The 12969-nt window shown below is 42.7% G+C and overlaps 1 protein-coding gene across 6 annotated transcripts in view; it reads left to right on the top strand.

Annotated features, from left to right (window-relative positions):
- ATF7IP (activating transcription factor 7 interacting protein) overlaps positions 1-10435 on the top strand; it is an 82745-nt gene extending 72310 nt beyond the window's left edge. For 5 of the 6 annotated variants that reach the window (XM_066551105.1, XM_066551108.1, XM_066551106.1 and 2 more), the window contains 4 exons: positions 138-317; positions 1195-1380; positions 3561-3673; positions 5063-10435. In XM_066551105.1, the coding sequence (XP_066407202.1) occupies positions 138-317; positions 1195-1380; positions 3561-3673; positions 5063-5479 (896 nt within the window). In that variant the 3' untranslated portion in view covers positions 5480-10435. The remainder of the gene's footprint in view (positions 1-137; positions 318-1194; positions 1381-3560; positions 3674-5062) is intronic. The other variant, XM_066551110.1, reaches the window with a different exon arrangement.
- The last annotated feature ends 2534 nt before the right edge of the window (positions 10436-12969 follow it).

Genomic DNA, 12969 nt, shown 5'->3' with positions numbered 1-12969 from the left:
ATGTCATGCTTCGAATATCCTCACCAGTCTGTAAATGGAGGGAGGAAAGGATTGTAAAACTCTGTGGTGCTTGGAACTGTGATTCAGAAATAAAAATTTCTGTTTGCTATTGCCTATATCTTTTGTTTCTTTTAAAGCAGATGGCAAGAAGCAGAAGCAGAACCAGAGCCAGGCACCTGTGCCAGGACTGAGCATACCCAGCCAGCCCTTGGCTCGACCCCTGCAGCCTTTGCCACCTTTGCAGCCAAGCCCTGTGCAGCAGCCAGGTGTGCCAACAAGTGGCCCTTCCCAGACCACCATCCATGTAATACCAACAGGTAACTTCATTGGACATCACTGTGTGAGTGCAGTGGCTGCTTTTTTCCTTGAATTAGACTGCTGTGTGCTCTACATTTTGCTAATCTTTTAAAGTGAATATGCAAAATATTTGAGTCACTTCATAATCTTTCATTCTAGTCAGTTTCCCATAACATTTTTTCTTTTAAACTGATAAAGGGGAAGGACAGTACTATTGATTTGAAAAGAATTCAGGGTCAATTTTATTTATGGAGAGGAAGAAATCCTGCTGAGGATAGTCATGGAAGTTATTAAATATACTACTGTTGGTAAAAGTGAAGGAGAAGAAACCTGTACCTTCTTTAAGTAACGGGGGAAAAAACATTATCAGCATCACTCCTATGTCTGTCCCTTGGCAGTTAATTCTTTTGGCAGAGGGAATGGCAAGGCTGACATTGAAGTTCTAGCCCTAGTTAAATATTACTTTGCCGCGTGATTATGTTTTCCCCTGTCTAAAGAAATGTAGATCCTCTTTTTTTCTTTCTTTTATTTTTTTTCTGTATGTGATCGCTGAAGATTAGTTAGCATTAGAATTCCTTTATGATTACTGTGTTCTGCAGACTCCTTGGTGGATTTTATATTCTTCCACTGTCCTTACACACAAGACCTTTGCAGGGAGTGGGGGAGATATTATATTTATTTTCTCTGTTAGGAAGCTGTATATATATTGACTTTAATATTTCAGTAAAATACCATTTAGGCTGTTTTCACTTCTCTTGCAATACCCAAAGCAGACACAGTTTTTATTTTACATGGCTCAGATGAGTCAGTTTTCCAAAGGAGAAGTGTACTCTGGAATAGGCATATGGCTTTGACTCATGGAATTCAGATTTAGGGTGTGCTCTGTCTTTTTTTCAGCTTCGACAGCGGTGAATGTAACTCATCGGCCCGTGGCTCCAGCTAATCCCAAGCTTCCTATCCCAAGAACCCCTGCTAACCATCAGGTGGTCTATACCACTATTCCTGCACCTCCAGCTCAGAATCCTGTAAGAGGAGCTGTCATGACCAGCCCATCCTTAAGGCCTGTCACCCCACAGACTGGAGGTAAGGGATGATTCCTCCCATGTGCTTCTGACCGTGACATAGCTTGGTACGTTCTACCTCATGGATGTGGCATTTAGGTTTTTGATTTGGATGTGTTGTTTGGTCTTTTTGCAGTACTGGTATTAGTTAGAGAGTTTAGGGTTTTTTCCCAGTTTATGGAATTCAGAAAATTCTCGGGCTGCTAAGAAATTCTATTTGCAGCTATGTGAATGAGGAGAAATTGGAGTTAAGTCATCCCAGGCACCAGCTCTGCCAATTAAGTATCTGTGGTACACACCCCACATACTTTACAAGGCAGTGGAAGGTAATATGGCAAGCATCACCATAGAAGATCATATTTGATTTCCTGGCTAAAAGTTATATTTCTATCAGGCATCCTAGTGTAATTCCTTAGCAATCTCTGATGTCCTGTGCTCAGCAAATTTCTTTCCTTTCTCAAGGCTTCAAGAGATGAAATTTCTCACCAGATGTATCAGAAATTGATAGATGCTTGAGTTTCCTTGAGATGTTGGCAAGTTCCCCTTGACTTTGCAAATGCATAAGTGATACCTTCTCCTAGCAATAAACTCATTTTCTGAAATGAGTAATAGATGTCAAAAATAAAGAACTTAAATGATATTTTGTTACAAAGTGGTGGATTTTAACTGGTTTTTTTTTTTGCTCCCCACAATTTCTACACTATAGTTGTTTTAACACCTTTATGTTTAACATAAATTTCCCTTTTTTATGAGTATGTGCCTTCCTTTGTGATGTCCTGGTAGTAATGCTGCTACTAATGTATATTGATTTATGTTATCATTGCAACAGCCTTTAGTGCCAGTAGCAGATGCTTCTTGAGTAAGAGTGCTGCTGCACTTTGTCTTTGAAAAATTGATTGTGAGAACCCATCCAAAGTGTTTTGCAAATTGCAGTTTTGTACTTCTGCCTCAAGTGAGTAGTATCCCTACCTAGAAGTGATGCTATGTTTGTATCTTGTATCTTATTAAGGCGTTTCTGACCATCTTCAGGTGGTTGTAGTTTCCTGAGACAGAGCTACAGTCATACTAAACCAGTGTATCTTACCAGGTTCTCACAGAGGAGGAATAGCCAGCTCAGGTTACAGTTTAAACCACAGGAGTTCACACAAGCTTCATCAGCTTCTTAGAGAGACTCCAATAAGAAAAAGATATAAAGCACCTGCCCAGTGTTTAGCACTTTATAATAAAAGCATTAAGATTTAGCACTCTGAGTCCCTGCCTTGCACTCACACATTACACAGACTTCTGACCCTCATTCCCTGTGGATTGTAGTTTGATGTATGTTTATGAAGAAAAGAAATTGCCATACAATAACTGTGGTTTCCTGATAATGTGTTGCTTTGTGAGCTTGTCTTCTGGAGTATTAGAATGCTTCAGTCTTACACAGGTGTAAAACTAGGGTATCATAGAGATTGCCTCAAATCTTGTATTTCTCGACAGAAATGGAGGGATAACCCAGGCAATCCATAACAATGAGCAAAGGCTTTGAGTTCACAGAACATAAACGTTCCAACAGTGACTAGATAAAGTGTTACTTAAGATAATTAGATGTGGTATAAAATGAATGAAAACTTGGTGGCTTGTAAGAGTTTTGGCTATTATTTACAAGGCTATAAAACTGTCTAGTTTATTCCTGCCAGGCAGGTTAGTTTGCGGTGGGAATGACTGAAATGTTGATGCCTGTGAGTAGTGTCCATCATGGAGTCTGTTCTGGGAGGGAGGACAAGCTTCTTGGACAGTGACCTAGGTTTTTTGCTTTCAGTGCTATCCACAGCACAGCCTTCTGAGTGAATAACATTGTGCTGCAGCAGCATTTCTCTTTTCCTTTCTGAATCCCAAAATGATGTAATTGTTCTTTTCATACTTAAGCTCCCTGTATCTCCCACGCTTCTCCTCCTCACCCATTTCTTTCATGCTACAAAGTGCTAAAACAACATTCTATCCCCTCTGCAAACACAAGTGCTTGCTCTGTCTCACTTTTACAGCTTCAGGGGATGGGAGGTGATTTTGTTGTTACACAGTGCTTCATCAGTCTGCTGGCAGCTGGAGGAGTCTGTCTGAAATTTGGCATCATGCAGCAGAACCAAGGAGCTGGTCTTCCAATGTTCTGTTTGGCTGCCTGTAAGTATTGAATACTCAGAGTGTTCGTTGTGCTCCTTGCAGGTGTGACCGTGCGGATGCCTCAGACAACCTACGTGGTGAACAGCGGGCTGGCTCTGGGCTCGGGAGCGCCTCAGCTCACGGTGCACCACCGACCGCCGCCGCAAGCGCACACTGTGAGTGGGGCTCTCCAACCACCTCCTCCAATGTACAGCCTTGTCTCTGCACTGGGATCTCAGGCTGCTCTTAGTGTGAGCTGCAGAGCACTCAAATGCCTTGTTGACACTCCACAGCCAATTCTGTGCATGGCACCACCCAGTCACCTACAGCAGCTCCTGCCCAGAATGGTAAAAGCTGTGCAATCTGTTAGGTCACCCTGGCCTTCTCCAAATTACCAGGAGAACATACTGAAAATTAGTGCATGAGCTGTCTGCAGGTGACTCATGGAGTCAAGCGTACAGAAAAACTGCCAGTAAAATGTTTTGTCATGGTTTGGCTATGAATTGGGTGGCCGCTTTTTAGTACAGCTCTTTGCAAAACTGAGGTAGGAGAACAAGGTGCAGACCAAATCTCCAAGGTTGCCAACTCCAAACTCCAGAGGTTTTTAGTCAGTCTTGAGGGTGATCACTTCTGCATCACCTAAAACCCCTTTTGGTTAGAATTTGAGAATTTTCTCTAACACATTTAATTTCATTTCAACTACATTGCCTGTACACTCAGTGTTGGGCAGTCACATTACTTACAGTGACCTGAAATGGTAAATATATTGTCAAGAAGGTGGCTTACCATCCTTTCAGTCTAGACATAATCAACTCAGTGCACTCTTCCATGATAAATAATGAGAATAAATGAAGCAAATATCATGCAGAACACTTAAGATGCCAACAACTACCCCAGATTCCAACCTGAAAGATCTCAGGCTTGAAGCATGGTAACCGCATTCCTAAATTCATCTTAATATAAATGAGAGACCTAGGACTGTTTTTGCTGTATAAAAAAGAAGTATCACTGGAAAGACACATTTGTGCCCTTATTTCAAAATTTTCTGGAAAGTGAGGCTGAGCTTTTGTGATCAATTTAAAGTGATAGGATCTATGTGGATCATTACCCTGTCTTCCTTTTGTGACTGAATACCTGTCTGTAGAAGAGAGGATGAGTTGTCAGCTTAATGCCCTGTCTGGGGTGTTGGGTAATGTGGGAACACCAGCTCAAGCGTAGATTGGTTCAAAGTCACTGTGAACCTGCTTGCCCAGTCCTCGTAAAGGACACAGTGTTGAGTTCATCCTCCCCTGGCTGGGAAGCAAAAAAGATACAGGGAAATTACTGTGGCAATGTCATTCGCACAACTAGGGATTTAAATATGAATAAGAATTTATGGCATCCTTGCTCCCACCCCTTCTCATCATTTGCAGCTGCTGCCTTGCCTGTGCACACAGGACTGAGAGTTCTGATGGCTGGGCGACTGCAGGCTCATCTGCTTCCATTTACCTGGGGAATGATGAATTAAAGGCTCCTTCCATTGCTGTAGATTCTGACTTTTCCCTTATTGCTCTTGTGCTGCTTAGGAGCCACCACGCCCCATACATCCCGCTCCACTTCCAGAGGCACCACAGCCACCACGTCTGCCCCCCGAAGCTGCCAACACTTCTCCACCTCAAAAGCCACAGCTGAAGCTGGCCCGGGTACAGAGCCAGAATGGGATTGTGCTGTCGTGGAGCGTGATGGAGGTGGACCGGAGCTGTGCCACCGTGGACAGTTACCACCTGTATGCCTACCACGAGGACCCCAGTGCCACCATGGCCTCGCAGTGGAAGAAGATCGGGGAGGTGAAGGCGCTGCCGCTGCCCATGGCGTGCACGCTGACACAGTTCGTGTCTGGCAGCAAATACTACTTTGCAGTCCGGGCTAAGGATGTCTATGGACGCTTTGGACCCTTCTGTGACCCCCAGTCCACAGATGTGATCTCTTCCCAGAGCAGTTAAACTAGAGATCTCTGGACCCTTTAAACGTGTCCTGCTATCAAGAATTACCCCAGGTTTGGGAGGAGTTGATCCCATGCATGTAATTCACCTTTAAATCCACTCTGCAGGATTATTTTAGACAGTTGTGTGATACACTACATGCACTCAGAACCAAAAGAAAAATAAAGTCTGACCTGCAGCAAGAGAGCCTGTTTTTTCTAAATAGTTCATGCCATTGGCCATTTGAAAATTTTGTTTTTCCTTCCATGACAGGTGTTGCACCTAGATACCTACTATCCTTTATCCAAGAGCATCCTGAATGCCTGGGGTTCTGCTTCAGAATGGAAACAAAATAGTAAATTGCAGTTTGTCTAAAGTAAAATATATACATCTGTAATGTCTATTGAGACACCAACACAAGGGCAAAAACAATCTGCCTCTTGCTTCCCCCAGCATTCTGTGATGTGACATGAAGGGTGATTCAAGGTCTCACTTTTTGTACTGGAGGCTTGAGTGGTCTGGTCTTACCTTACCAACTGTAATAAGCTCTCTGAGGGGAGGGAAGGGAACTTGAGTCTGGCCAGGAACCCATGTAAATTTGGAGGTGGTGGAGAAAAAAGAATAATCAACCCACAACCTCCTACCTCTTCTAAGTAAGAATGCTCCTCTATTTTCACTATCCTCCCCTACTCATCCTGGGAGCATTCCCAGATCTGAAACTGGAGTGTAAAGTCTCCATTCACACCTTGATAGTTCTGGCAATTTCTCTGTCCCTCCCCTCATACATCCAGCCCTATTTTTTAGATTTATTTTGTGCCTTAAAGAATAATTTCAGAAATAAAATGTAGCCAGATACCTTGTGGTGTTCTTTTATTTGCTTGGAGTTATTTTTCCTTTTACCCTTCTAGTCTTTTATCAGTGCTTCTCATTTTCCAGGCCTGCAGTAATTGCTATTTATGTAAAGACAAGAAAGTGTAACATCTGCTGATTGTGAATTTGTTCTTATCTGCAGTATCACTCAACCCTTTCCTTACTGAGTAGTTGTTTTTCTCCTGTCAAGAACATTGAGTATACAGACATTATTTTCCACCAGAGCCTTTCCTGGTTCTTTTGGGAAAGCTGCAATTCAGCCAAAGAATAAATCCCCATGGTGCAGTGCCGTGAAAGCTTCTGCCTGTTTGCACTCGTTTGGATGCTCAGTGAGTACAAAAGGAGGAGCTGCTTCCCAGTGTGCTTCTCTCTCCCCTCACCTGCCTGCCTCTGCAGAAAGCAGACATAGCCAAGGGGGTTTTAGAAACTGTTTTAGACACTGGCCTGAACCTTGTGAGCGATTGCAAATGTTAATAGATGCTTTCATGATGTTTCTGAGCTGAGAAAAGAAATTGGTGCATCTCCCCTGCTGTCATTGACTTGTTAAACTTGCTTTTTGTAGAACAAAATTGTAACGCACCTGGACAAGAAAGTAGATATGAGGATTGAATTTTGGCAATTTTCAGTTGCATTCCTACCCAGTAGAACCAAACAATGGGTTTAGAGGGGAAAGATATTTTTTTTAATCCACTTCACCATATAGCAAAGCTGCAGACTATGACATTTTTTCATTTCAATGCTCTCTTGCTCAAAACCAGCATGCTGAAGTGTGAAGCAAGATTGAAAAAGTATCAGAGAAGTTAAATCCTCAAACAGGGCTGAAATATTCTAAGAGATAATGGGTTCTGTAGCTGTGGTTCCTTTGTTTAGAACCTTTACAATGAAAGAAATGGCAATGTAGACATCTGTCTGATTTACTGCACTACTTCATGTAGCTGGGAGTGTCACTTCTCTCAGGTGAGTTATGGATATTCTCTGTATGAGAACTTGCATTTAAAAGTTGATTTCGGCAAGCAAAAATTCTGGCTAAATCCAAGTATCCTCAGAGGAGGTTCACACTGTGTATGAACAATGTGTAACCTTTCCTTTGATCTGCAGTTGTCCCTGTACTTCTGGTGCTATTATCAAAAACTCCTTGAATTTTTCTGTGTTTAAATAAATGTTCTGTTTGCTTATTTTAAGGAATAATTACTTAATAATGCATTTAGATTGTTTGTGGAAATAGACTAAATTATGGTCCTTATAAAGACAGTTCTGTAATAGAGATTAGAACAGTTATTTCCAGTTGATGGCTGTCAAGTCCTTGCACAATTTTTTGTTAATGTGTCTTTGAGGTGGTACCAAAGAGCCTTTGGCTGTATCAGTAGTATGAAATTTTACAGTTTGAAAGTTGAAATAAGCATGAGGATACAACCTAGAACTTCATTTTAGTTGTGATTCCAGCCCAAACAATAAGTGAGCTTTGTTATAGTTTGAGCTTCCATTTAGATATCCCTAGTTAGGTTTGTCTCCTTTGGGATAGGCAGGGGGTGCAAGTCCTGCATCAGAGTATTTTCTTTCCTCCAGTGGAGGTATTAATAGGGATGGTGTGTCATTCCATTTGGAGGTTTTGTGGCTGCATCATTAGAGAAAGAAGATTCATACTTAATTACTAAAGATTTAGTTCTTTACTGAACTGACTAAAAACTGGCTTCGGTCTTACCAGATCCATTTGTGGCCTGTATGGCAGCAGTTCTGGGTTTTTGGCAGGATTTTGTGAGACACCTTTGTTGACCAAAGACGTTGCAGCTCCGGAGTGAATGATCACTTCCCTGTTGTTTCATCCCAGCAGGGCTGTTAAAGGTCGAATTCCGGTATCTTGAGCAAGTACTGGTGGAGAAGTGTGTGATAAAGCACACCTTGACTTTGAGATGCCTGGTTTGGTGTGGAGACCTCCAAGGGAGCTGGTCCCTAAATCACTGATGCCCAAAGAGAAAACTATGCCAGTTTTGTGCAGTCACTGTCACTGTGGAGCAGATCTCTGCAGTGAGTTGCTAACAAACACGAGTAGTGCTTAATTGCTTACCTCATGGCAGTTTTTCCCATGTAGTCGAATGGCTGATGGTTTTATTATCTTTTACCTCCCAGAATGATTAAAACTATTGAGAAGCTTTCTGCTAGCAACAATCAACCAGAACAATTTGTTTCTTTTATAGACTTTATTTTAAAGTATTACCAAAATATTTGGCAACATTCAGTACAAGTCTGTTAATACTGTGCTTCTAGACTGGTCTCTTCTTTAATGAAAAGCATCAATCACTGAAGCTTGCCAATAATCCACTTTTAAATATGCTAAAAATTTCTATATGGTTTTTAAGTGGAATTGTTGAGTTTGGTTTCTTCTCCTCACTTAATGCAAATTTTTCCATCTTTCAATAGCTTGGTATAAAGGTGTTCCTGACTCTGTGTCTGAATTCTGTGATTCTGTGTTTTGCTGCTGCCTCTGGGCACATTACATTTCAGCAGTACTGCCTTGGACTGAGTTGCCCATGTTTTAGCAAATACTCCACTGACTACAGCTGTGTTTTCCATCCTCATTTACTTTTGGGTGTTCTTTAGGTTTGAATTGTTTTCTCTGTGTATGATACAAGGGCATCTGGATGTCCAGGTTGAAAGTAATTTGAGTTAGTGCATCTACTTGGAGAGTAGCCCTGCTGTGGAGTGCTGATGGCAAAATGGCATTCTGCATTTCTCCTACTTACAGCTTCACTGGCCTGTTTTATTGCCGTATGGCTAAAAAACTATTGGATACAAAAACATAAATGCTGGGAGGGGACAGACTGCAGACTACAGGCATCAGTACTGTCTCCAGTGACGGCTTCAGAAAACACAAGGATGCAGCTCTCTCAGCCTGTAATTATTTCCATGCTCTGAGCACCTTCCCCTATGCATTGGTCTGACGTTGCTCCTTGGAATTGTTTGTGCTGCCCTTGGCCATGTTAGATCACTGAGCACAAGCACTGACACCCATTCCCAAGGCTTTTAGCACAAGGCTGGAAACACTAATGGTGTTCTCCCTGTAAAATTAAGGGGTCTTACCCTGTTTCCATTGAAAACAAAGACAAGACCTCTCAGTCTTCACTGGGACCATGACTCAGCTCAATAGTAGGATCTGAACATCATTTTGTACTGTAACAGAAATAACCACTTCAGCTCTTCCTTGATGCTGTTAGTCTTAAATGTACAGTAAATAAAACCAATATTATATAAAGGGATGGGTCACGTCTGTTCCTGCTCCCAAGACAGCCATTCCCCAGGATGAGTATTGCATACACTGTACAAAATCAAGCTGTGATTCTGCCTTCTTATACACCCCTTGAGTATTCTCCTTTTGTCAAAAATATCTATGCAGATATTTTAAATAGAAGCTTGATATATTAAATATATATTTTTTTAATTCGTTGATTTGGGTAGGGGTGGGCATTGTATGAAAACACTGGAGGGAGAAGAGATTAAATGACACTAAGCCAGCCCTGCCATGCAAATCTATTCCCTTCCAAACACCTTCTGAGAGGAGAAGGAAAAATATAAGGATAGCTAGGAGAAAACAAATCAATGAATTTTCCTTTTCATCCCTTTTAAGTTAAAAAGGCATCTTTCTTTCTCATTGTCATTATGGAGGCTGAGCATTCTTTTCTTCTTTTATATACATATGCCTATATATATGTACAGACGTGTGTACATAAATACATACACACACACATATATATATATTTGTACTGCTGTCTTAAACTAATAGGGTGTAGCTGTAAATAAAATAGCTAGGTAGTAGTTGTTCAGGGATTCCTGTTCAGCTTTAGTAATTTATTGGTCATCAGAAGTCAAATGTGCAACATCCTTTGCTGAAAAATTCCAAATCTGATTTCTTGTTTTGTTTTGCAGCTGGACTTGTAAATACAAAAGAAAAAATGTAGGACTGATTTAATGTCCACTTAAAACTGGGCAGTTGCCAGCTTTCCCCATTTTTGTATGTACTGTAGATTAGTGTGTGTCTGTGTTAACTGTTAGTGGGGTTTTGTCTGACAAGCCTGGAATTTATACTTTGAAATAAAACTACTGGGTTTTTAACATTTTGAGTCATTTGTGCTTAGTTCCTGACACCACAGGAGGCAACTCTCAAAGAGCCCAAAGCCTGCTCCTCCTCTCCAGAGGTGTCGCCACCTTGCTCAACCAACATTGAGCAGCAAGGCTTTGGCTCGTGGTCATTCCCAGGAAGTCACGGCATGGTGCTGCCCTCACAGAAGCAAAAAACCAAAGCAATGCTGTAACTTCTGGAAAGTTGCCTTTCATGCACTTCTGCAAGGCACGGACAGAGAGAATAAAGTGACCTGCACCCCAGAGTTGCCCCAGATGAATTCAGGAATGGAAATCCAGTTGCTGCTGCTGCTCTCCTTGCCCTCCAAGATGCCAGGTTTGACCACTAAAGCAATGGTCATTCTTTCAGCAAGAGGCTTTGGTCAAAGTACTGGAGTTTCTCAGAGCACCCTTCAAGCATGAAGGCCCACTCACCTGGCCAGGAAGCAGCTGCTGTGCACAGCACAAAGTGCATCACTCAGGGTAATGAAATCGGGATTCATAAATTATAAATAAATAATAAATAAAAACATGTCTCAGTGCAGGCATCATGAAGGGCTCTGCCCCCCCCACCCAGCTGCCTCAAGGGTAGAAGCCAGGAGCAGCACCATGGCAGATGTTGTGCAACTCGTTTGGGACCAATAAACAGCTGGACTAGAAGGCAGTCTGGGAAAATCTGCCTCTTGAACCCAACGCTGCTGCCAAACTGCAGAGAACTCAAAGTACACAGAACATGGAGTTACTGACGTGCCAACCCTGTGTTAGTGCTGAGCCTGTACTTTGAGGGTATATAATTAATTTGTGATGCTAATAATTAGTTTCCATGCACTTACTAAAATTTGCCTCAAGTCACTGACCAGAAGATGATGGACTCTTGAGAAGTGATGCCTCAGCACAATCCCACTTGAAAGTCCTGAGTTTCTCAAACTGCCTATTTAAACTACAAGTATATGTACTGCACATAGTGCAGAACCTATGTTTTATCATCAAATACAGCATAACTACTCTGCTCAAGCACTGCTGTAATTGCAGTTCCTGCTGAAGTAGAGCAAAGTGAGAATGTGAACGTGCAGAACACACTGTTTGCTGCAGAGTAGCTCTGGCACACACTCCATGGTAGGTCTGGAAAGTGCTACAGCCCCAGAGCAAAGTCCATTTCTGCACACCACTGATGCTTCTAGTAAGGAAACTGAAAAAACCCCAGCAGTCAGCTGAGAAGCAAATCTGAGCCAGCAGCACAGCACCGGGACACTGCCAACGCAGTGATGTTGGTTTCTCCCTGAAGTACTGTGCAGCCTGGCCTGGGCAGGCACTGGTACCATGCCCAGGTGTCTCCTGCTGCGACAGACTGTGGCCCCTGTTAGAGCGGAGGCTGTGCAGGGTATGACCACTAGAACCAGGAGGGGCAGGTTTGCTACTGAATTTCAGAAAAGGGGGATGGTAAAGCATGTGAAAACTTGTGTTCATGTGACAATTTTGATGGTCCTGCTGAGAGGAGTCATTTCCTCTAGGCATCGACTGAAGAATATTTTTTCATTATGGCAAGAAAGATTTATCACTACCACCTCCCACTTCCATCTCCCCACCAACTAAGTCCCTCTTCAGCCAGACCTGGAAACCTGAAGTCAAAGAATCAGAAGCCACAAGACCTGGAAAAACCTGAAAGCAGGGTATGAAAAAGGTGGCAACTTCTGCCACAAATCCTCTGCTTAGACCATACCTTCATTTTTTTTATTCCAAGTGGCATCTGCAGAAGGAAATAAGATACTCAAAGAGACCTTTAAACTTCATGTAGCCGTCTGTCAGTTCTTTTGCACCTGTCTACAGGGCCATGCAATGCTGTCAAAGTCTCCTCTGGCCACTGATGCAGCTGTACAGGGAAGAGGAGCTGGACCTAGCTGCTGTGGTCAGGACTGGCAGATCAGCCCTGGCTGGCCTGGCAACAAAGGAAGCACAAAGGACAGCACAGCAAGAGGAATGCAGTGGCCTTTAGCAGCACAACTAAAGGCAAAAAGTAGCCACAGTCACACAGACTGGAGTCCAAAGGCTCACAAGGTCCCATTGGTGTAAATATCTACTTACAGAAAGGCACTCTCAGAAGAGCTCTGATTTCCCACAACTCTGGGTTGGAGCACAAAACAGGTCATACCTCAGGGCAGGAGGCTCAAGGTGACAGAAGAGCAAAGTTGCCATTTCCAGGCATGTTGTTGTGTCATGGGCACATCACAGGTGCCACACAGCTCCACTCCCTGCAGGTGGAAGCGTCTAGCTAGCCGTGCCCTTGGTCAAGAACACTGTTCACTGCAGCAATCCATTGGCAGTTTCCTGGTCCCTGGGGACCAACTTTTAAACAGTACTTCTCCATTTGTATTTTTATATAAAACTGTGTGAAAAAGCAGTAAATTCATGCTGCAGTGTTGCTGCATTGTCTAGGAGTGACAGTGAAATCAAGCCATCCTCCAACCCCTCTGTGCTTTCAGTTTCAAACAAGCAGCTGATTCTTGGTCCTCTGCTTGCTGGCAGCTCAG

The sequence above is a fragment of the Molothrus aeneus genome, chromosome 5 (genome assembly GCF_037042795.1).
Source record: "Molothrus aeneus isolate 106 chromosome 5, BPBGC_Maene_1.0, whole genome shotgun sequence".
Classification (NCBI taxonomy): domain Eukaryota; kingdom Metazoa; phylum Chordata; class Aves; order Passeriformes; family Icteridae; genus Molothrus; species Molothrus aeneus.
Note: the sequence above shows the minus strand (reverse complement) of the source record. Positions and strands in the feature narration are given on the sequence as shown.